The sequence below is a fragment of the Hippocampus zosterae genome, chromosome 4 (assembly GCF_025434085.1).
Source record: "Hippocampus zosterae strain Florida chromosome 4, ASM2543408v3, whole genome shotgun sequence".
Classification (NCBI taxonomy): Eukaryota; Metazoa; Chordata; class Actinopteri; order Syngnathiformes; family Syngnathidae; genus Hippocampus; species Hippocampus zosterae.
The window spans coordinates 14,740,530-14,765,883 of NC_067454.1; the positions used below are offsets into that span (position 1 = coordinate 14,740,530).

The following is a 25,354-nucleotide window of genomic DNA, read 5'->3' on the forward strand; positions in this document are numbered from 1 at the left end:
AAACCCACGACAACACCGCCCTTTAGCGGAATCCTAAATACAAAACAAAATACCATCACAATATTTCGCGCAGTGTGCCATAGTTTCTTCTTAACCGTACGAGAAGACTGGCCAAGTTCAACAAGCCACAAATAGAAACGATGCATTTGAACTGATCCATTCTCGCCAATATGCAACGGTGACCTTTTCAAAAAAAAAAAAATCTTTGTTTTATAATCTTTGCTCCTGAAAAGAAAATGTACCGGTAACTGATTGTATCATCCAAAAACGACCTCCGATTAAATCCTCTGATTAGAAGCAGCCAATGTAACAACATCTGTGCACCCACTGACCTTTCTGCTGAAGTCTTTTGTAAAAGGATTTCATTGTTTCACTGTGCTTTGATACTTCTTCAAAACACATCGGGTGCTTCCTGAGGGGAACGCAACTATTCATTTCGATATTCATGTCATTTTCAATGAACTTGTAAGCCGAGATAGAGCTGCATCGGAATCACAGAAAAGATAATTGGGTGCACATTTGCAAACACATGGCCGCACCGTTGCAACACAGATATCACTAAGAATGCATATATTTCTCACCTACAATGTGCAAAACATCTGGTTGCATCAGTTTTGGAGGAACTCAGCAAGAAGGTCATTTGTTTTTGTGCGCAGCATAGGAATGATTCGCAATTGTCACTCATGGACGTGAATGCTGCTGGCACTTTCCTGGGGGGAACTTGTCCTAGTTCAAGGCCACTAATGTGCATTAAAGGCTTGGTTTTGAGGAACAGCGCCTCGGCTGATCTTCATCTTTGGTCAAATGCATTTGATTATTCCACATTCTCCTCTCCGCTGACAAGACTCAAATTAGGGCTGAACAATTTCTTGAATTCAAACTGACATTTGACATACACGTTCACGCCACACTTGCTTGTCGCAGTGAATGCTTAAAAAACTGCAAGTTGGTCGGTTCCCAGCTTGAATTGAAGTCGATAAATAAACGGTCGTTCATATGCATTCATGATTCATTTGATTTGATTTTAGCGTAAACATGATAAAGCAGACATTGTTTATTTTAATAGCGCTTGTTTTATTGCTAGTGTTTGTTAAAAATACATGTAAAGAAGAACTTGAAAGAGTAGCAGCATATTAATTCCCAATTGCAATATTGAGGGAGAACATTTGATCATTTCTAAAAATCATTCAGCCCTAATTTAAAACAAATTAAATGTCAGGTATGGAAGCATGTCTTTGGGTCCTAGCATCGGTCACCGCTACGCATTGGCCTACTAATATAAAACTACTTGGCAGACAAGTGCTAATCATTATCTACTCTAGAGGAAAACAAGACAAAAAAAGATATCTGGAGCGAGATTCAACGACATCGCGTACTCAGTAGTACAAAGCCTCTCATAAAAATAGACATTTTCAGGAAGTTGAACCGTATGTCGTTCATTAAGATTCTTCACTTTCATCCCTGATGATTTAACACTCGCGGTGTTACTCCAATCACTCTTCATGGATTCGCGTCCTCTACCTGAGAAACGGGAAGCCGCGCTCGGCCTCCCAGAGGTGAGATGCGTCCACGTTAAGGCCAATTATCAGGTGGTTCAGTACCTGCGTGCCACTGCCGGCACCAGTATGAAGCCGTTTGAGCATTTCGTTCAAATCTTGATATACAGCTTAAGGTCCAGGCACTAGCATGCTGTTTTTCCTCACTAAAAATACTCCTAGTGAAGTGCAAAATTGCATTTGTGGAATTTTATAATATCACTTCACTAAGCTGTAAAATAAAATACATTCAACTCAAATGAAGTTTTAACAAGTTGGGTGAACTCATAATTTCAAGGCAGAAAATCAGATTCATTTCTTTTGGGCACATTTCACGAAATGTTTTAAGCTTTACTTTTGTGACAGTTGGCTGTCTCGCATTTTACAACAAAAAGTTGACAGAAACGTTGTCCCTTCTATCGAATCCCAAATGAAAGATTAAAGTACCAGCAACTCAGGAAATTGTTTTGGAGCAAACGACGACTTTGCGTTGTTGTTCCAACATTCTTGCCATCAGCGTCAATAACACATCTTTTATTATTCTATGTATGTCTTCATTTTATGCCAAAATATGCATGGTTTTTTGTTTTGTTTTCCACCGTGTAGAAATACGCAATTGCTCTACTCGTATGACAAAGCAGTCCTAACTAGTGACGACAAAAAGCGCACACATCTTCAGCTGGATTTGAAATTATTACATTTGAGCATTTATTTGACATGCTGCAAGAGTGCTGAATTGCCGTCCTCATCAGGGATGAGAATGTGTTACTTGGACCTTCAAGTGGCTATCAAGCAGATGGAGGAAATGCTCAAAATGGCTGGCCATACGCTTGCTGTGTGCCCACGGACACGAGCAGAAGGTAGACGTAGAAGACAAACAATACAAAAAAAAAAGAATCACATAAGGATTCGGGTCTTGTGTGGGAAGTCTCAGCTACTGGCACAGAGATACATTCATATCAAATCTATTCGGCATTTCGACGCACAGCTTACTTAGTACTGAGAAGATACCCTGTCAGTTCACCATGTAACATTACATGATTTTTTTTTCAATGTACCAAAACTTTGTTCCCTGAGTTTAAGAAAGCCGTCAAAGAATCAAATTAATGGGAGGTAGTATAAAAACAGGAACAGCGAGGGAAGCTGTCCACAAACATAAACACAAACAAACAATAATATACATTACTTGCTTCCACGCCGCGACTCAAGAATGGATTGGAAAACACGTCTTAATACTGGCTCAGGACCTCGGCAACACCCGAAGTGACAAATGTGTGTTTTGCATCCGGCGTCAGAAAGGAATGGAAGCCGCGCCGCCCTTACTTACATTCCAGTGAATAAGAAAGGTAAAAGGAAAATCAAGACGAAATGGGAGGACGATCAGAAAAAAAAATCATCATGAAGTATCACAGGTTATGGAAAGTCGCACAAGACAGTAGTTATTAAATACACAGCGGAGGTTTGGCTCCTAAGTGAACCGAGGTAGATAATCAGCGAAAAGGACTTCCCTTTCGCTCCAGTGATAAACTCTCTTAAATAAAGTTTTTTTTCTCTTTAACATTCATGGTGGGTGAGATTTCGTTTTTTAAAATATGATCCACAAAACAAAGAATATAAAAAACAACAACCAAAAAACCCCCCGAAATGCCTGCTGAGATAAAATGCTGAAATTTGAGCAAGCTTGAGGATGAAGGTTTGAAAAAAAAAAAAAAAAGTCTCATACAGGCGCACACACAGGCAAAGCGCTTTGAGCATACTCAATATCGATTATTTCCCGCTTTGGATCCATGCTTTGTCTTCACTGGCAAGACAAATCAGTGCACTAGTAGTTAGTGTCATACAAATCATGATTTTTTTTCCACGACAACGGTATATGATATTTTTGCGTGGTGCACTGCACTTTAGTAGTATTTCGGACTAAGCCAACTACATGCGAGGCAAAACTGCACGAGTTGACACCTGCACACTATTAGTACGATTTGTGGCATTAAAATCGACTCGTTATCAACTCGAACTTCACTGATATTACAAGTAACACACAGATGTCAAGTACTGCCAAATGTTGCCTCACTAGTAACTTGCTAATTCTCCTACGAGGACCGGTATTCCAAAATTGAAATGCTACACTAGTGCGCTGAATTATCTTCCTAGTGATGGCAAAGTGGTTATTAGTACATAGACCGCAAGGCCATACTACATGCTAGTAGGCAGTACTAGTGTTAAAATGTTCCTAGCAACCTAGTCAGACACAGATTCTACTAGTGCATTGAATTGTCAAGTAGTACTAGTGTAGTTGATGAACCTGAAGCTAAATATCAAGGATATGGAATAAATGCTCATTAGCTTTCCTTATCCAGACACACATAAGATACTCACACAACCTCACACACTGAGAGCAGAGGCCGAGCGCTTTGAGCTTCCTGATGACAGCGGAGATCATCAACCGACTCCACCAACCTCAAATCCGTCTGACTGTCCCGGGCTAGACGACACGCTTGTTCCTCTTCCTCGGTGCCACCGCTGTCCTCCGCCGTCGTCACGGACGACTGGCGGCTGCTCGGACCAGACGACAAGTGGCTCATCTCCGTATCGTCTTGCGAGAAGCGACCGGAGTCTGTGGTGGCGTGGCTGCCCTCGCTGTTGGAAGATCCTTCCGAATCCACGGGATGCCCAAGCAGACTCTGCGGGGAGCCGGGCTGCTCGGCGGGGACCGACAATTCCTCTTTGTAGGTCAGTACAGTGGTGCCCGGCTGGTAGGAAGCAGTCCCGCATCTCGTCTTCTACAATACAAGAGCAGAAAAAAATATATATAACACATCTAGGTTACACACAAACTTGGTTTTCCATGTGTGAGCTGTGACGGTTACATTGGTTATACCAGAGATTGTCATTTGTGTTGCAGCACGAGCGCGACTTTTAGTATAGGGGTCACCAACGTGACGCCCAGCCTGAGTACGGTAGCTCGCAGGCCTGATTTAAAAATAGTGCAGCTCACCAGTGGTAAGACATTGCGATGTTGCAGAAATGTTGCAGAAGTAATCATTATAAGATGTAAACATTGGCAGACGCTTCCCAAAAATAATGTGTTGTATATTGATATTTCCTAATTATTGTGAGAAATTATGCCCATGAGCGTTGTCCATCTCCAATAAAAGACAATTGGATACATATCTCGATAAATGGGGTGTAACACAAACAAACAATGGTGTGTTTTAACCCTTTCATGCACCGATAAAGATAACCTGGAACCTGATAAGCTGTCCACTGTAGTAACCCTGAAAGGGTTAAAGTAGAACGATTCGAGTCGGTTCCTTTACACTTTGGCATATGCTTGATTTCAGTGGCGGTATTTACTTTACCTGCACCTCTTTACCGCTTTTGTTGCCAAGGCCACTGAAGGAAAGCCATTTGCTTTTCTTCTCAGCGCTCGACTGAACTGGACCAAGGGAATTTATGATGAGGTTTGTTCCACCCTAGGAAAGAAGGCAAAATAAGCATAAGCAGGATACAAAATATGAACCCAGGGGGATGTCGAGTGTACCGCTATGAGAAACATGAAAAGCGGCATGTAAATTTGATGCAGTCCTATAGAAGATTTGATAACTAAAATAGCGTATACTGTACAGTACTGTAGAAATGACAGAACACAGTTATTCTATTGCCATGTACTGTACTTCAAAATAAAGTATCGGTACTGTACTTTTAAAATAAATTTGAGTGGGCGCGTTGCAAAATAACAGGAAATTACTGGCATCTATGCTGCCAGTAATTTATTCTGATTTAATAGAGAAATTCTTGACAGACCAAGTAGATGATTCAAAGCTGCGTTACATTCCGTGTTAAGTACCTTGGCATCGATGAAATAATTCTGGCTCATCACGGCAACGCTCACATCAGGGTTCTCAGGCAGGCCCTGTGAGCCTGCAGTGGAGGCGGGCGAATTCCTTCCTTCTCTGTGCATTTCGATGGCTGATTGTTTCCTACGAGCAACGCACAAGATACTTGAAACTGAATGAATCGTGGATGGCAAACAACTAGTAGACTGTACCTGTGTTTGCCTCTGCATACTATGATAAAAGCACAGATGATGATGCACATGAGCGCAATGGAGACCCCCACAGTGATGCCTGTCATTGACGTTTGGTCTAGGTGGTAGAAGCCATCGGAAAAGACTGTAAAAACCAAGATGAGGAGGTCACAATAATCCTCTGGGCTCGATGACGACCATTTGTTTCCACTGCACTTCCTTTAAAAAACCAGTTTATTTCGATTCATGAAAAAATATAATGCCACTTCCCAGTGGTGGGGATTTTAACTTCAGCTCTTTCGATAGATCCACAATGAAGTCTTTATATCCATTTCCACTTTGTAGTTCTGTCATGGCCACGTGTGGCCTGTTGACAACTGCATTTTGTCATTCTTTGTTATTTACTGGAATGATTCACACAATTTGGATCAAATCGGTTTCATTCTAGACTCAATGCAACACAACATAACACGCAACAGATGTTTCTTTCTTTTTATGTGTTCTACCAGATTACATCATTCATCAGTTTTTGGAAAAGGGCAAAATTACATGTTATCTAATATTCTTAGTTTCTGAATAGCATTTAATGGCAGACACCAGTCCTGTGGAGCAAATGACAGAAAACTTTGGTTTTAAAAAGTGAAGCAACATTCTGGCGAAGAAGTAATTATTTTGCATTGCAGACTATGCCTAAGTCTAGTAAAACTGAACAAGCCCTGAGTTTGAAAAACAGTAGACATGGAAGGAAATGAAGACATTGCTGACCATTGGACCGTGTGGAGCCCTGCGAGAGCCGAGGGTCGTGACCAGAGGAGGGATCTGCTCGCACCGTCAGCTCCACCATGTGAGAGAAGGGCCCATCGCCCATGTTGTTGGACGCCGACACTTTAACCAGGTAGAAGTGGCCAGGCTTCAAGTTCTCCAGCAGCGCCATGGTGATACTCCCTGTCAGCCATACAGAACAACTGCGTGCTTACACGGAAAGTTGTTGAATGAGGGGGAACTAAATATTTTGACATCATTTGAATATAAAAGGCTTGTAATCATCCCGGGTTGAAATGTGAAATTCGGCGTTGGCGCTACTCTGTGGTAGCATAGTGCACTGACAGAGCAAATAAGTAAAGAAAAAAGAACAATAAAGACTTTGTTGGGGGGAGAAATCGAGTACGTCGAATAATTGCACCACCAAAATAGGTCGGCACATTTTTTTTTTTGCCCCAAAGATTTGCCAACATTATATTATGGCACCCGCGCAGACTTTCAAGGCAAGTCTGGTCAATGCATTCTGATGACCGTTTCAGTTTACTGGCACCCTCTATTGGTGAAAAGTAGTGTCTACAATCAAACAATAAAATAAGTCAATCAGTATCGCCAGAAGCTGGGCGTGCTGGAGCCGATCCCAGCTGTCTTTGGGCAGTACACCCCGAACTGGTTGTCAGCCAATCGCAGTGCACAAATAGACAAACAACCGTCCATGCTCACGATCACACCGAGGGACAATTTAGAACGCCCAATCACTGCCATGCATGTTTTTAGAATGTGGGAGGAAAACAGAGTGCCCGGAGAAAACCCACGCAGGGACAGGGAGAACATGTAAACTCCACACAGGAAGGCCGGAGCCGGAATCGAACCCTGGACCTCTGCACTGTGAGGCCGACGTGCTCACTAGTCGCCCACCGTGCCACCGCCATCATCAATACCATCATTATTTTTCATGTTTTGACAGCAAATAGACGTGGATTTCAATTACTTGCTTGTAGATATGGCTCAAAAGATTGTGTGTAATAAGGTGAAAAGCAAAGTAATCACAAAAGAACGACAAACGCCGCAAACTTAAGCTGTCACACATCACAACAAAGGGAAGAGAAAATGTTAGTGAAGATGAAATAACTTATTGATTTCCAATGGACAATTTGTCGAGGACTGGAGCAAAGCTTTGTTAATGGATTTATGTGTCTGCCTGCCTGTGTAGCTCTTTTCTCTCGCTTCTCACACATACACATACCTTCTCTTTGCACCACCTGCCATTCCCCGGTGAGCCACTCATTTCTGGAGGCATACAGGATTGTGTAGTGTGTAACAGAAAGATTGGCCTCCTCTGGGGGTTTCCATGAAACCAGGGCGGTGTCCTCCTCGATCAGAGTCACTTTGATGCTGGTGGGAGGCAGCGTGGGAGCTGTGAGAGATGGAAGACAAATCATGTCAATCCAGGTGTCAGATCTTTTTTCACGGGCCACCTTGTAAATATGCGGGCCACCTTAAGTTTCCCTCGGATGGCTTATTTGACTTCGAACTTATAAATGCGTGCACGCCTGATGTTATTACTTTTACACAACAAATTGATGGGGAACAAGCGATTAAAGTGTGTGTTCACCTAAATTTCAGTTTATTTTAAACGTGGGATTGGTAACAAAAACTCTTGCAGTAACTCATATGTCGGTGTTGTGAGGACAATTTGCAAAAACAATGAAGTCAGCGGACATGATATGACATCTCGGGTCCCAAAAAATGATGCCGCAGGGCACATATGGCCCCCGGGCTTTAAGTTTGACATCCATGCCCTAATCAGAATCAAAAGCTGTGCCAAGCTTGAATCCAAAGCGATGTAATGTTGCCATCTGCTGATGTTCCTCAACCCGGTTATGTGGAAGCTTTAATTTCCCAGATAAATGGCATGAGACCCTCTTGCACGTCTACATGTTTGAAAAATGGACTTGACAAATGTATATATTCGTCAGTGGAAGTCAAAGGTTGAATTCCAACAGATGAACAGAAATGTCAACAGCTCATGACAATGAGCTGAAAATAACAAGTCACCTTCTATTTTAATACTGTTACAGTGATGATTTGTTATTTGGCGTGAATGTGCGTGCGTGGCCGTGATCTGTAGCTAAGAGCAGCTTCTGCGCTAATTAGAACCGTGAAGTAGACATGCTAACCACTAGATCAGCGTCCACGTTGTGTACAAAAAATTGATGTGTGTTCATTGCAAGCCTTATGATTCAATGATAGGATTCAGCATCTGTGATTTGCGGATGAAAAGGCACTCACCCTCAGGGAAAGTGCTTTGGTAGACCACGGGGCTCCATGGGCTGGACAGCTGGTCAATATGAAGCCGGATAGCAAATTCATACTTGGTGTTAGGCTGCAGATCTCGCACGAAAAGACTTTGCTCATTCCTGAATGCAAGATCGATATTAAAAAAATGTAAGCCTGATGAATACATTCACACATTGATGGCACATGCATGAATAACAAGCTCTTACGTTTGTAGGTAGAGCACCAGGGAGGCATTCTGCAAGCCGATGGGATTGCATCGGACGGTGTAGTTGACCGCGTGGCTGGAGGTGAAGGCCGGTCGGCCCCAGTGAAGAAAAATGGTTGACGAACTGTTGGTCTTTGCGTACACGTTATGAGGTGGTGGCGGTGGCGGCACCAGGCGATCTCGGACAGCTGAGAAATGCAAGGAGGGAAATGATGCTTGCCGTTGCCATCGGAAAGAAGTATTTAGTAGGGCCTGGCTTATTTGATCAGTTGTTTTTAGCTCTTTTAAAAGCTGCAAAAAATTGGCCGATGTTTTGCTGATTTTTCTCTCTTTTGTAAAGAGGACAAAGGACAAAGGATTGTAAAATACAGTAGTCAGATGTTCTGCCTGTAACTCATACATTTATCATTGTAAACATTAAGGGAGAAAAGGGGAGTTATTTCATTCATTATAAATAGATTTTTTAATCGGCATATTAATTGTTTTCAGAATTTTATCCTGACCAATATCGAAATCGGCATCAACCGCTAAAAAGTTGGGCCCCAGTAGTCATCGAACATCTCAAAGGTAAAATACAGTCAACGGCAACTAATATTGCGGTTTTTCATTCGTGACCCCGATTTTAAAGCAACCATTATTTGATGGATTTTTACGGTATGCAAAGAATGTGCAGTCTAGTCCAAATGTGTTTTGTTGACACATGAAGTGTTTTTCAAAACTCACAGACACATCCGGGGGTGCTGATAGTCTGGTCTGCCTGGTAGCCATCGCCAATGAAGTTGTAAGCCAGAAGCTTCACGTGGTACTTCCTCCGTGGGTCTGCATTTAAAAGTAGATTACAACATTTCAAAATCAAATAATGTTGGGGTTCAGTTGTGGACGTTGATTAAGAACGACAAAGATTTCCTGCTTGTGATCACTGAGAATTAAGAGTACGATATTTATCCTTACTGAGTGGGTGTAGGGTCAATGGGGGCGTTGGATGTGATGGTGTGTTGGGGCTGAGAGCGATGTCAGCAGGCCAGATGCTCTCACTATACGATTTGACTGGATCAATGACCCAGTCATCCATCTTTTGAATGCAAAAACCCCAAAAAGGTCCTTTATCTTGCCCAGGTCAGCCATCGCTGCTTAGTGGTCAGTGGACACTTCTATTCACAGTCACAACTGGGGGGTTAAGGGGTGGGGACTGGACTAAGAAAATCTCCAGTGAAGGACATTGGTCGTGGTCAACAGCAGTTGTGGGCCGCGGTGACCTTAAGGACCCTGACCATGTGACCAAATTCAATTTAATTCAATTGTTTATTTCACACTCTGGATTAGAAACGGTGCAGATCAAATCTAGTCATCCAGTACAACATGATATATTTGAGGATATAAAATAACATGATGTTAAGACCACATTATTCCACAACTTCCATTCAGAACGTGAACACTGAATTCAACAAATGGAGTTCATTTTCAGATGACCATGACTTGGCTGTCTGACAATCTACAAAAGCATGAAGGGGAAAAACATGCAATTTCGCAAGCACACTAGTATTTTGGTATTGATATTGTGACAGTAAGTTAAAAATGACTTGCACGATTATGCCATAGCTTTCTTCAAACATGATCATGAATGTCCCTTTCTATGGTTATACAGTATATCCATTCGGTACAACTGCATCCAGTGACAACAGCTGTATAGTAAAGTTTTACCAGAGGTATGAACTTTTGAGAATGTCATTCAGTGATGTTGAAGTGCACCTTCCTACCAAGGTTACATTATTTTGCTACAGATCAGAGTATGATGCGCATAACACATGAAAAAATGTTTTTATAAAGTGGGGCCTTAAGATACAAAGTAATTTTGTTCTGTGACCATACTCGTAACTTCCTTGCATGTTGCGTAAGACTAGCATCGAAAATAATCTTTCCACATTGAAATACATGGAAATGAGAAACATGGCACTGTGTAAAATCGTACTTTCTAAAAACATACAGTAATGAAATAAGTCAAATGCATAATAAATAGGAAAAATACGGTAAACAGGTTTTGCCACATTTTTTTGTTTCAAATTCCAATGGACATTGTGCTGCTCCTTTTGGTGTGCATCCCTTGGCCACTCGGGGGCAGTATAATAACAGGCATACTGACATACTGTACATGGAGCCAGTCTCAAGTTCTTGCTTGTAATTTAGAGCATTTAGAGTGATTTCAGTCACTGTCTCAAGGCACCACTATACCTCACTACTACAAAATTACTGTAACTCCAATCGCAAACAACTTCCATGCACGTGTACCTGCAGTTGTGGTCATTTACTAAGAAGAGTGATAAAATTAGACTGTTTCAGTAGAACAACATCAAGATGTTTAATGCTAAACTTTAGCAGAATAATCAGAGAACAAGTTATGTGCACAAGGTGTTTAGGACGGGGCACGAGTGGCTCTCCTTCCACCACCCCCACACGGGCCCGAGGAGCCAGACCAAGGCCAGGGGGTCAACCTGAGATAAAACTCTGAAAACTCAGGTCACGGGTGTGGAATATGAGAAGAACCTCACAGGGATTCTTATTAGTTCCCCTAAATCTGCCATCATGCTTTGCATAGTTAGAAACTGTTTGAGAGTTTTTGATGCCAAGCTCAAGGACCAAATTGAAGACTTAACTTTGATGGGTTTTTCTCCACATCAAAAGGGAAGAATAATGTGCATCTCAATACAAAGGACCTAGCGTAATTATGTCGCAGAGGATCTCTGACGGGGTGAGTGGGGTGCGGGGTAGGGGGCGTAAGCTGTGACATCTGGGCTGTGACCTTTGACATGGAATCCGGGCAAGCTAAATCCTGCAAAAGGAGGGGATATTGGGCTTTTTTAGAAGGGGGGGGAGGGTCAAGCACAGGAAGTGCAAAAGCAGGACAATACTACCGAGAGACAAATCTTAATGCTGAAATGTTTGAAATGATGAAGGAAGTGTGGCTCATTATCAATACAGTCTGTTATTGTGTTTTACTACGGTCAACATTCCAAAAATGGGTCCATTTTTAATTGGCTCATTCACTCATTCACTGCTGAAGTAAAATTCATTTCGGTACACTTTGGAATGAATGGGAATGCCATTCGTCCATTCCCCCCCTCCATAAAAAAAAAATTAAAAAAGGAAAAAAGTACGGAATAAAAAAATAATACCATAATTAGACAAAATGAAAAAAAGAACAGTTTGTGTATCAATACAGCCATGTACACATTAATGAAGATGTTCATAACTTCTGTGAGAGTGAAAAGCGACACTAAGATTTGCTGTTCTTTGCAGAGAATAAAGACTACATCTCTGTGAGTATTGTTATGTCTGTTACAGTACCATTTGCATTCAAATATCCTTGAAGCATTATAACACCGCCACCTAAATGCTATTCGTTAGCCTGTCTATTATGTTTCCTATAATGTGTTAGCATCAAGCTAGTAGACTTTAAAGCAAAATTTTGTGGTTGTTTTAAATGCAGAACATGATTATTTTGTTTGTGTTTAATTTAGTAAGCTTCAATCAAGACTCACAATAAAAAGCGAGAAGCCTCTTTTTTGAGGAAGTTGCCAAAGTTGGATTGCCTTCCCTGCCATCTCATTTCTCAAATATTTGCATGCAAAACAGCAAAAACCAAAACAAAAGAAAAACATTGGCCAAATGACGGCTCGTAACTTGTAAGTCTTGTCACTCACATCTCAAGGCACCACTACAATGAACATTTTTTTTAAACAATTCATCGATGAAGCAACAGCCATGTTACGGTAAACTGTAAATTCATTTCAACCTCTAACAAGGCACTGAAATGTTTGGACATATAAAATTCCAACATTTGGAAATAGTTATTACCGATAGCTTAGTTATTTTTAACATTTGTGACTTGTACAAGAGCTTTATAACCACATTTCCCAATGGCTCCTAAACTTTCCTTCCATTTCAATAAGAATAAACCCAAAGTCACTTATGAAAGTTCCTACAATATAGCACTTTACGTAAAAGTTTTATTGGCTACTCAATCGAATAGGGTTAAATTATTCATTTGCCTAGATTACAACAAATTGTATTCTTAGAATACAGCATTCTTCAATTCGTAGACATTCCACGAGTAAAGTATGCTCCTGTCCTTCCCACTGGTGTAAATCTCTCATGGCGTGACTTCCATAAATCAATGTGTTTGTATTAAAGGGCGCATTTGAGCCATTAGTGGTCACCCTCTTCTTTCTTTTTTTTTAACTGCAAAAATGCAGACCTCATTGGCCTCTGAGGTTTTGTTCTGCCCTGCGAAAGGCCCCCCAGGCCGTAAGCAAGCCTGTCCTGAACAGGGGTTGTAAACGTCAGGCCTCACCCCAGCATCTATCATCCCGTCCCCCGCAATCCTCACTCTCACCCTCTCTCTCTTACACGCGCGCACACACACACACACACACACACACACACACACACACACACACACACACACACACACACAAAACAAACAGAAATGTCAGCGCAAAATGATCCTTCAAGTGAGCTCCAGAATAACATGCATCATGCATATTTGGGTTGCATCAACAAAATGAGCAGATGATGTGTTGTCATGATGCATGAATGTCCAGTTGGGTACACACCGCTGCCTGGTGCCAAAAGGTTTGAGTTATTTGAGCTCACCTCACAGGCCAGGCAAAGGACACAGTCCACACACACAGACGAGGTAAAGGTCACACCTTTTACACCCGAGCGGAACGTCCGGAACACATTCCTGTCCCTCCTGGTGCGCTTTCAATCATTTGGGACTGTTATACTCTACTTTGTCAAACAGCTCAGAGTAGGCCCTCGTGAAGCCATACACACCGTGCTGAATCAGGAGCATACGCTTTGGTCACAGCTGAGCATTCCGAAATCAATGTTATTGACAACAGAAGGATGGATGAGTAGATGTATTGGAAATGCTATTTAGAGTACAAGAATATTCAAATGATAAAGATCCCTTGGTCATCAGGAAAATGAACAGGCAGCATTTTTTGTTAGCCGCACAATATCTACCGTATTTGGATTACAGCCTCAATATGTGCAGAAGTCAAAAAAAGATGTGACACTCGAAATCTTCCTCATTTTTATCTACTCTGTTAGAGTGCTCATTCAGGACATGGGAACTCAATTGTGGAAAGGAGATGAAACCATCTGCAGTAGTTACAAAACAGCTCAATAGCAGTTCTAAAAGTACTTAAAATGCTAAATATATCCATAATACATAAAGACAGAACAGGTAATCTGAAGGGGATTTCGATGGCCTTTAAAACACTTCTGAATTTGTTCAAATTGGAATTATCACGTTTTGGTTCTTCATGTACGTTGAAATGACAACAAAGAACAACCATGTAAAAATACAGGAGGTGCAACATAGGTCGAAAACAATTTATCTTAACTCTCGCACTACAAAAATCTAAACCCAAAACACACTTTAAAAAAAACATGCGAAAAATCTCACACACACCCAGAAAAACCTTTCAGCTGCACAAAAAAGTGACGAAAAAAAAGAAATTTCACATTCCACAAAAAAGCTCAAGCTCAAAATACTCAGAGGAACACTTCCCTCCCCCAACAAATGCACATGCAAACACCCACAAAAAAGCCACTCATTCATAAAACTCACTCACCAGAACAACTCTCACATTCACCAAAACAACTCACACACTCACCCCAAAACTCTCTCACACTCACAATGCTCTTTCTTAAACACAATTTTTCTAAAACAAAATCCCCCACAGAGAGAAGATAATCTTTTTTTTTTTTTTTTTTTTTAACTGTGTGAGACTTTTTTTGTCCAAGTGAGAGTAAAACAATTGTGCATGAAAGCAAGCTTGAAAATGAAAACAGAGCCATATAAAATCTGAGGCGCTGATTGGCATTGCCTTGTAAAGGGACCCAGGAGATCCCTTTAAACATCCCGTAGAGCAGGTGTCACCAACATTTTTGAGGGTGAGAGCAACTTCATGTGTACCGATTGTGTGAAGGGCTACCAAATTGATACACGTCTGAAATAACATATTTGTCCAAAATACCTTCAATAATATGAGGATGTGTTATTTTTAATACTTGATGATTTAAATTGTCAGACTTTGATCGTGTTTCGAAATGTCTCACAGTACTGCCAATGTTTGCATTTTTAAATCATAATTTCTACTAGCAAATCACAATGTACAGGCACTGGCGGGCTACTCAAGTGGTCTTCACGGGCTACCTGGTGCCCGCGGGCACCATGTTGGTGACCACTGCCGTAGAGGGTGTTCAAAGTGTATGAACTCCACTACATGAAGAATGCATGCCCCTAAGCAATGCTAACACGATTGGAACACTAACAAGCATGAAAAGAAGCTGGTAAATTTTTCAATTGTGAGACTAATAAAGGTAATGTTAAAACTTTAAATATGTTAATAGGTAGTCCCAGGAATCCAGTAGGACTTTCACTGGCACAGTTTGTGTTGTTGCCTCACAGGAGGCCCAAACTCTGTTTTACAGGACATTTTTAAAATGTACAGGTATTCATCCATTTAATGTTCATTCATGTTCCTTTCTTAGATTAAATTTGATGAAACATAAACATAGTGTGACCTATTACGGATTGCCTTCTTCGCACTCACTCTGTAAAATATCTACTGTATCTCCTATGTGCTGTACTTGTCAGAGTAGTGTTAATGCAAAATAGTATTAACCTTCACATGAGTAATTTTGTTAAATGATACTTTTAACGGCTACATTCTGCTAGCTATTTATATGAGGTCTATTATTGCTTGTGTGAGCTATGTTTTGGTTTGCCTTTACGTCTACCTTGTGCGCTATCACATGACTGTTCCTCCTCGCCAGTTTTTCAGTTCTTGAGTCGCTTTTTCAGTTACTATTAAGTAATTATTTGGAGGACTGCTTTGAACTCTTGACTCCAATCATGTTATTGTAAAGCAATAGTACTTTTAGTTGAGCTCAATTTGTGGCGAGCCTACTCGGTGAATGACTTGTTTCATTCGTGATGATAACAAGACGCCAAATTGAAGACTACTACATTTGTTGATGGGTGCTACATCTAAATTGTTATGAAGTTAGCTACGTTCGGCTTCAGCACGCCCGCAACTCTCGTGAGCATAAAGCAGTTTGGATAATGAATGGATGGATGGATGAACGAACAAGATACAGGTGTGTTACTTTCATTTTAATTCTAATGTGGGAAACCCGATATGTGGATGCTACGTGCAGAAAGTTGCCACTTGTATTCGATCGATGGAGTCTGAGTGTGTTAATCTGAGTGAGCTAAATGAACTTCTAAAAAGCAGAATGTTCACATTAGGTGCATTTGAAAAGTCTACTTTCAATAGGTTTCATGCAATGGGTGAGTTTTTTTTCATGTAGGTAAACACACTGATTGTTTGGCCTACAGCTCGGCCGGTGAGGGGCTGCAATGCTTTCAAATCTCGGCCAATAAAGCAGCTTTGTGACTCTTAAGAGCCAAACACAATGAGAGGCTTTGATGTGGGCAACACTGCTTGTGGCCATAAAACACACAGTAAATCTGCCGTCACTATCGCTCGTCCCCACTTTTCTAAACACCACCATGACGCTCCTTTGGCAAAGAGGTTTATTTCGCTGAAACTTTGGTTTGATGATAATTTAAGTTCACAGAGTGGCTTAATGTTTATCAGCGGTTCGTTCCACACACTGTGAATTTATTCTTCAAGGTACTAAGATAGCTGTCCAACATCAAGTGAAAAACTAAATATTTGATCGTCATGTGAGAACAGAAGGAATGCAAAAGTGACAGCTCAGAAATGTCTATTCATTTTTTTCCCTATTTTGGTTTGCTAATATAGAATAAAATATGAACAGTAAAACATGCTTTAGGAATATTCTAAAACCAAAAGAGTAATAGAAAGGAGCACGGTTTTGCTCCGTAGGTCGTAATTTATTGCGCCTGCTCGTCTCTTTTGAATGCTATGAAAGCATCACACCGCCTAATTTACAAGTCAGCTGTTGGCCACCTGGTTGACCCCCTCCGGCCACAGATGGTCAGTTGTCCACTGCATTGCATGAGACTTACTTCCTCTTCCCCCCACCAAAAACAACCAAAAAAAAAACAAAAGCCAGAATGAATGCGAGTGACCTCAAAGGCCAGAGGAGCTGTGATGTGCTCCCGTCCAACCGACACTATCCAGCAGCTGCTGTAAAGACACACACACGGTCCAGCACAGTGCCCATGGAAGTGGGACGTGGTCCCGTTCTGTTCTACAGCTAATGAACCTCTTCTGAACACAAGACAAAACTTCAGCCATTTTATCTGTCATTAAAGATGGAGGAAAATCCAGCTCGATAGTCATTCGGTATAGTTAAATAGGTATACAAGAACAGACTAATAACATTTGAATAAAAACTACAGAGACAATAAAGATCCAACAAAGGTGACCAGGTAGTGTTCAACCCTCAGAGAGATGTAGTGCAGTAGTTCTTGTTGTTGTGAATTAAAGCCAAGTATTATTATCTTTGCAAAGGCTGCACTTTTTGATCCAGCCCAGGTATTAGATCTCTGTACCCAATGAATACAACGTGCAGTGTAGCCGGCGGAAATGAATCGGTACGCAATTCACCTTTGTGACTGATGCGCTCCTTTCTGCAGCCAAGCGTTAACAGCTATCCATTTTTCGAGTGAGTTTCAAGGGGGAGTTTTACTTCTGAGAGAGATCTAGTGTCCAAGAGAGCGTTTGAGATTGGTCAACTATTTATGAAAATAAATACCCCATAAGGACTTTGTCTTGTCCAGGGAAACCAAGACAACAAGTAGTATAAAAAATTGAGATTTATTTGAAGAAAAAAAAAAAAAGCATGGAGGGACACCGTTCACAGATCTGTCAAGGGATCCTTCTCCCTGTCCGTGTCTTGCGCTCTCATTTTATCTTGTTGGGAGGTGGTGAAGGTCAGCGCAATCAGCATTTTGGGCAGCTACACAGAGTGCAGACTAGAGTGCATGAGTAGGCAAGTTTGCTTATCCGCAAAATAACTGGTCAGCATTCAAAGTTACGGTCAGCATTCAATAGTACGAACAGTTACTTCCATTTAGCGCTGTTACATGTCGAATTGCCATTACAACTGACTGGCCAATAGAATAGATTTGTGAAAACATTTTTTTCGACATTTCCAATCGACTTTGATACGCTTTCAAAGTATAGAATTGTAGTTTTGTAATGACTCATAAATGCCCTTTTTAATGAAAAATAACACACGTCCATCATGAACACAATACTGGAGTTTTCCTATTATGTAGCCTAATTTTGCCCCACTAATTTAAAGATTCAGAGAGCGCAATATTCAGTGTAACCAAGAGAAGTAATTACAATGAAAAGCCCAACTCACCGAGGCCTCCAATGGTGTGTGAGTGATCCGAGGCACGCAGCTCAAGTGGGGCGCTCTCAGACTGGCTCTCCTCGTGGTAAAAGAGCTTGTAGCCTTGTATGCCGGCCGAATTTCTCTGCGCCGGCCGCCAGCGCACCAAAATTGTGGTGCAGTTCAAGGGCTCCAAATGCAGCTCAGGAGAAAGAGGAACTGTGGATGGCATTCATCATCATCATCGTCATCAGAAGGATTGCGTCATGTTGCACAAACAGTCAGATGGAAAGTTGTTTAAACATTTATTTGAAATCCAGCTTCAGGTGCATGTAATTGTGCGCTGTTTGTCTTTAATCGTCACACACTTCCGCACGCTAGTAGGACGACAAGGATACGCCAGCAGAACGAAAATGTCTTTCTCATGCTGTACTGTTAACTAGTAGAATTGTATAATGTCACTACTCATTGGTTGTGTTCGTGGGAAATAGTTGTCAACTATTGCACGGTTTTACCTTTGCCTCCACAGAGCTTACTAGTACATGGACCTTGAGCTGGACATCAAGGATATCAAAATAAATGGCTTCATCATCTCCATATACTGGTGCCCTTTTTTTTATCTTCACTAGCCAAACGTACTGTGCCTTACTAGTAACACTGTTTTCCTCTACTGCCTGATATTTCTGCATATTACTATTTGGCCTAAAACTACATGTTACTCGTGAATCAAAATTCCCAGTGTTTATCTTTGGTAAGTAAGGTCTGTATTAAGCTACTATTGCATGACACACGGCTACTAGTTAGGCCATTTCTTGTTACTAGTAGAGCATAGACGTTTCTGTGTAAGGTTTAATTGCATACTAGGAGGCCTTAAGTGGCACTTATTGTGAAAATAATCTATTAAAAGATGCAGTTGTTCTACGACTGCCCTGAATTGTCTTATTAGCAACACCAAAGAACATAGTAGTACTTGGACCCTAAGCTCGCTATCACGTAAAAACTCAAATGGCGTTCCATGCTGTCAAATCAGAACAACTTTTTCTTGGCAGGAAGCTAGTCTCTGCAGGAAGCTGTTTCTAGTCAGAGTCGTCGTCTTTGAAAAGGGAAACTCATTTGATGTTTACCAGCTGCTCCACACTTAATCCACAGCAGGCACGACCTCCCTGACGACAGAGGGAGCGATTTCACACATTCTCATTTTCGGAATGATGACTGTTTGCAGACACCTGAATTTCAACAGAAGACACACGGCAAAAAGAATCCCACAAACACCCCCCTATTTTCCTACCACCTCAAAGCTACTCAATGGCCATCTACTCTTTCCCACCCGGGGGGCTGAGTGGCTCCCTTTATGACCCATGACTGAAACCCTTCCAATGTTACTGACAGCGCAGGGCAAAGGTCAGCCAGTAACAAACGCAATGCCTTAACAAGATTATTGGCAAACTTCTCTAAGCAGTTCGACAGAACACAGGAATTTAGCGTTGCTTTAAATACAGCAGTGCCTTTGCCATCAGTGTGCAATATAATTCAAACTTAGATCAAACACACTTAGATTTGATGGTTTAACACAAAGCAGATCGTTACAACTAAGATGCGGTTATGTTAGCAGTATGTCTGTGCGTAATGTTTTTCTTTTTTTTTCTGTCCACGTGTATGTGTACAAATTATTTTTGCATTCTTGAGAGAAAAATGTGAAAAGGAAAAAAAAAACATGTCTGTTGCTTAAAAGGTATAAACAACTGCAATATTGATGCTTGTTTCGTTAGGCTATCTATGGGGATTTGCAATGTGTGTTAGCATTAAGCTAACAGACCTGTAAAACAAAGTGATTTACAGTAGTTTCTGTAAATACACAATGTGAAATTCTCTTGTTACAATGAACTTTAACTGTGACAATTTAATTTGCACTTCACTTTCGCTGAAGTTAGACATCACTAATTTTTGCCATGCTCATTCATATTTTTCTGCTTTAACCTTTAATTAACTAGACAACAACAGTTTCTCTTACCACTCTCTATGTAACCATGCATCCATTTACTGATATGCTTATCCTCACAAGGGTCGCATGGCGGGTTGGAGCGTATCCCAGCTGTCTTTGGGCAGTCGGCGGGGCACAGCCTGAACCGGTTGCCAGCCAATCGCAGGGCACATAGAAACGAACAATCATCCGCGCTCACACTCACACTTAGGGACAATTTAGAGTGCTCAATCAGCCTGTCATGGATGTTTTTGGAATGTGGGAGGAACTGGAAGTACTCGGAGAAAACCCACACAGGCATGGGGAGAACATGCAAACTCCACACAAGAAGGCTGCATTTGGAATCGAGCCTTGCACCTCTGCACTGTCAGGCCGACGTGCTTACCAGTTGACCATCGGCGACTCTCTATGAAACCATTGTTGGAAAAAAAAATGTGCAAAATTCCTACACACAAACACACACACACACACACAAAACCACTGCCGCCATATAGTTGGTGAGGTGCTTGGAACTCGTTAAAAAGTTTGCAACACAACCCCACTCCCACCCTCCCAAATCGCCCAAGTTACTGACGGCTAACTCAAAAAACTCAAATTGTGTTGGGGCACTTTTAAGTCAAGGTACCACTTTACTTGGTGCCGTAAATGCGATTAAAACATGCCCGGGAGTATTTAAACAAGTATTATGTCAGAGATTTCAAATATGGTGGTCTGCAATGTAACCACCACAGTGGAGGGGGGATTATTGTTGATCAATTTGTTTTGTTGTTGTTGTGATTTTAAAGCCATGCAGACCAGAGCGAATGTTTACCTTGAGCACTGGATGCCTTTGGGGTACGATGGGAGGTCCAGGCTGACTGCTCACCCCACCCAACACTGGTGGCCGCAGCAATTCGCAGGAGATAGATGGTGTCAGGCTGCAATTTTTCAAGGAGGTACTGTGTCTTTTCGCCAAGCAGCTCAATCTGAGAGGCTGAGCTCTCAGCGCTGGTTCGGTATGACAAACGGTAGGCAGAGACTCGGCCGCGACTCAGCTTGTCAGGGAGGGGTCGCCACGACACCTGGATGTCGGTAGGGCTGCGGCTCGTGAGGCTGAGCTCGGGGGCGCGGAGAGGAACTGGAAACCGACAAGACGGGAGGGATTATGTTTTCCTTGACAATGTGAAATTTCAATGAACTCTAATGGAATTTTCCTTGTTAAACCATATAGAAACATAGACTGGATGATTGTTCTGTTGGTGTGGACATGGCCTCAAAGCAACTTGGTGAAGAGCACAAGTAGTCATTAACATGCAGGCCAAGGGATCAAATGAGGTTCTCCAAGAACCCAGGAAAGTGAGACATTAACACTAACACAGTCATAAATGAGCTTGTGTACGCGATCAGAGACAAACAGCAACACAGGCAGAAGGATATTTGACCCCACATTTCTGTCAATAACAACAATACTCATTAACTGCCCTAAAACAAACACGAGAGTCAACCAGTATCCCAGTTCGGCGACATATAACTTCTTTGAATTTTTTAAGGGTGTGATTGTTCAATTCCTCACCATCCTCGAGTGTGTGCTGAAACATGTGGTCAGACATGCGACTGGCTCCCATGGGCATGTAGGCTACCACATAGAAGGTGTAATTGCGAGCTGGCTCCAGGTCATCAATAATATAGCGAGTCGTATCATTTCCAATAACAACTTGGTACTCCTCATTGTTTAACCCTGGACAAATGAGAACATTTAAAATGACTTAATTGTCAAGTGTCTTATTTTTCACAACATGATTAACAAATAATCACTGTGTTACATTGACCACTGAACAGGTAATACAGAAAGATCGCATTCTATACATCCACAAAAGAGTTTAAAACAATAAAATTCCCCAATTTTTCAATTTTTTTTTTTTAGATTTTTAGATTATTAGTTTGGGATTTTTCATTGTAGTTTTCATTCCGTTTTGACATTTCTTTTTAAAAAATTTAAACTACTTGTTGACTTTACCACATTTAAATAACTACATTACGACATCCTAATTTGTCCGCTACTTTTGTTAATTTAAATCATAATGCATCAAACAGCCGAAGCATTTGTGTTTGGTGACAAAACTGGTTTGATTTCCTGAAAAGAGTAACAAGGTATGCTTTCCTTTCTAATTCACACGCTCTGACTGGCTTCCCAGGATATGTACCGGTAGTCTTGGACACTCCACCACACAGGCTAATTAGTTTCTTCTTTACAGAGACTCTATTTAGTGCTAAGCACTAGCAGCCTCAGGTGCAGGGCGGACTGTGTGCTGCACTGACAGCAATTCTCACAGCCTGTGGATGTGTCACTGCATCTAAATCACAATGACAGAAGCCTGCAGTTCAACAATAACCATTTGCTTTTTTTTTTAACTTATTCATCTCTTACAAGATCCAGCAGGTGCTCCTTTTCCCCTCGTTGCATTCTGTACATTTCGCCCCACTAATTGAAGTCAGTGGAATTATAATGAAGTGCGGCACTTGTTGATTTTTTTTTTCTATCGGTACAACATTGTTCTACTGTGACTCTTCTTGTCACTAGCAAGCGTTCCCAGGAAGACTGAAAGTAATTTCTGCCGCCACACTGCAATCCTTGTGAGTTTTTGAATAGCTTCCTCTGTTGCTTGAATGTTATCTGCAAAAAGAAGGGCCCCAGGTTCTTGAAACTTCACTGCACTCTTGCTCTAAAAGGGGTCTAATCCTGTTTGTCAAGATAAGGAGGTTTTTCCTCTTTTTTAGCTTTTCTTTGTCTGACCTTGCCTGCCAAGCATAACAACAACTGCATTTGATCAGCTACCTCAGCATTTCAAAGATATACAATAAGAGGCAGAATTTAAAGATAGTTTCCCAACATATCCATCTGTATTAAGATGGAATAAATGTGACATAATAATAAGATTAAGAGGTTAAGAGTGCACGATTGTCTGTGTCTCACGTGTTGTTAAGTATTATTTTGTCATTTTTTTGTTAACTTTTCTTTTGATAGCGGCGCGGACACCCGCAGCGGCCCCTCTTGTTTTATGTTGAGAGGGAAGAAATTTCATCTGTGCTGTATGTTACACATACAGATTTGACAATAAAGTTTATCCAATCCAAATCCAATCCAAGATTAATTCAGTATTTTTTTTTTATTTCAATAAGAGATTCATCAATAAACCACTGCCCACACTTACATTAATCCAAATTATAAAAACTTTTTTTTCTCCTCCCATTTTAGATACTGTTAGATGAATGAAAAATTATAATCTGAGAAAAAAATCTAAATGCAAAACATATTGAACATTTTGGGAAATTGTTATATAAAGCACACTTCTGTTCCCAGTGCACATCGGTAAATGATCAATGTCACATGTTCTCACGCATTTCTTCACTCACCTTCAGCCTTCATGTAGTGCACAGAATAAGCGATAACTTTATCGGAGTTATAGAGCGGCTTGTCCCAAGCCAGCAAGATGGCGGAACTCGACACGGTGTCCGCTCTGATATTTCTCGGCGCGCTAGGGCGGTCCTCTGACATGACCACGATGAGCCTCGCCATGGCGAGCACAGAGCCCTGCTCGTTTTCAGCCTGGCACTGATAGATGGCATCGTCCTCAGGAATGATCTGATTAATGACCAGTTTGCTGTGACACACACACACACACACACACACACACACACACACACACACACACACACACAAACACAACTTTATCATCATGTGGATCCTTTCCAATTGCCAAATTACCTTTAACCAGGGCTGATAATTAAAAGAGCAAAACAAATTCAAGAGAAACTAAACTGAACCCGTTGTTTTGATGTATATTATAAAGTTTCCTTAATGATGTAAGTACATACGTTAATTATTCATACGAACTGGTTTTAGTAAAACCAACAGTGGTAAAAAGAAAAAAAATCCAAATTAAAAACGGGACATTTCTGAGTGGAAAAAAGCAGATGACCACTGCTGTCCTGAGTTGAAACTATGACAAAAATGTGTTGCAGTTGTTGTTGTTGTTTTTTTTTTGAGGGTTGGTTTCAATTTATGAAAAGTAAAGAAAAATCAAAATCAATCCAACAGAACTTGTGGGTAAGCAAGAAAAATCAAGTGGATGCCGTGAATAACTGTACAGTGAGAACTGGAAGACTGCCTCTTGATGTTGTGGCCGCTTCCTAAGGGACAGACAGGGAACAGTACTTCCATCACCTGCTTTGTGGAGACATGCTTTTCTCACAGTTAGGGTAGGGTGGTACTCAAATTTTGACACCGGTTTACTGTCTATTCAGTACACCGGGCGAATACCAGCACCGAATTTGGAGTTATTTTGTAGCTTGCACTGACCACCGCAAGTCTGTCCAGTTAATGGTCACAGAGTATTTCTATCTCTCGCCGTTACCGTCTTGATGCAGATTTTGCACACCACCCTCAACTGCATTTGCTGACTCGTTATGAGGCCGGAAGCCAAAATGACGCGGTTGCATTTTTGGGGGGAGACCAATGAACTTGAGTCATTGTCAGGTAAGTGGTGCCATCAAAGAAAGCTCATCTTTTGCCACCCGGAGGTCTGTGATTGAGCACGGTGAAGAGGTCTGTTATTTTCCCGTTTTTATCTTCCATCATACTGATAAAACTACAAAGTAAATAAAGCATATTAATATTACTTCTGTGTGAAGAACTATACCTGCTGTACATCTTAATTCGACCGTTGGAGTGCACTCTCTCTCCATTCTTGAGCCAGGTGATCTGAGGCATTGGAAACCCCTCAGCTTGACACACAAAGCGAGCCGTGCCGGCACGCGGACGCGTCAGGCTCTCTGGCCACTCAACCAAAGAAGGCGGTGCTGTGTAGGAAGGGCATGAAAAGGAAATTAATAACCCCACTGAAATGACCACATTTCGCATTGCCGTGGAAACAGATTTGTGTCCACTGCGCTTCATTTTTCGGAATTAACTATGTCTGTCTGTGGACAAAAATGGCTCCAAACAAGTAAAGCCTGAGAGGTAAGAGCACACACAGCACAATAAATTACAACCTGATCAAATAAGAAAGGATTTTGCAAACATTCATGAGTGAGAAAATCATTTGTCGGATGTTTAGCGATACCTCATCCTTCTTTTGTGATAACAATACTTGTCGATGTGATAGCCTATTGGCTGCCATTAAGATTAGTGACTTAGAGAAGAGGCTCTGCATCGTGGTTAG

The 25,354-nt window shown here is 41.4% G+C and overlaps 2 protein-coding genes across 3 annotated transcripts in view; one reads left to right on the forward strand and one right to left on the reverse strand.

Moving 5' to 3' along the window:
- Nucleotides 1-2,082: 2,082 nt before the first annotated feature.
- prtga (protogenin homolog a (Gallus gallus)) overlaps nt 2,083-25,354 on the reverse strand; it is a 38,401-nt gene continuing 15,129 nt past the window's right edge. Inside the window, exons 6-19 of the mRNA XM_052064112.1 lie at nt 24,833-24,992; nt 23,547-23,794; nt 21,706-21,870; nt 20,965-21,270; nt 18,203-18,391; nt 9,551-9,646; nt 8,829-9,015; nt 8,614-8,741; nt 7,568-7,738; nt 6,328-6,507; nt 5,584-5,707; nt 5,383-5,515; nt 4,895-5,008; nt 2,083-4,315 (exon numbers count right to left, since the gene is read on the reverse strand). Of these exons, the coding sequence (XP_051920072.1) occupies nt 3,908-4,315; nt 4,895-5,008; nt 5,383-5,515; nt 5,584-5,707; nt 6,328-6,507; nt 7,568-7,738; nt 8,614-8,741; nt 8,829-9,015; nt 9,551-9,646; nt 18,203-18,391; nt 20,965-21,270; nt 21,706-21,870; nt 23,547-23,794; nt 24,833-24,992 (2,609 nt within the window). The 3' untranslated portion in view covers nt 2,083-3,907. The remainder of the gene's footprint in view (nt 4,316-4,894; nt 5,009-5,382; nt 5,516-5,583; nt 5,708-6,327; nt 6,508-7,567; nt 7,739-8,613; nt 8,742-8,828; nt 9,016-9,550; nt 9,647-18,202; nt 18,392-20,964; nt 21,271-21,705; nt 21,871-23,546; nt 23,795-24,832; nt 24,993-25,354) is intronic.
- tex9 (testis expressed 9) overlaps nt 25,009-25,354 on the forward strand; it is an 83,875-nt gene continuing 83,529 nt past the window's right edge. Inside the window, exon 1 of one of the 2 annotated variants that reach the window (XM_052064117.1) lies at nt 25,009-25,152. The gene's annotated coding sequence lies outside the window, so the exon portion shown is untranslated. The remainder of the gene's footprint in view (nt 25,153-25,354) is intronic. The other variant, XM_052064118.1, reaches the window with a different exon arrangement.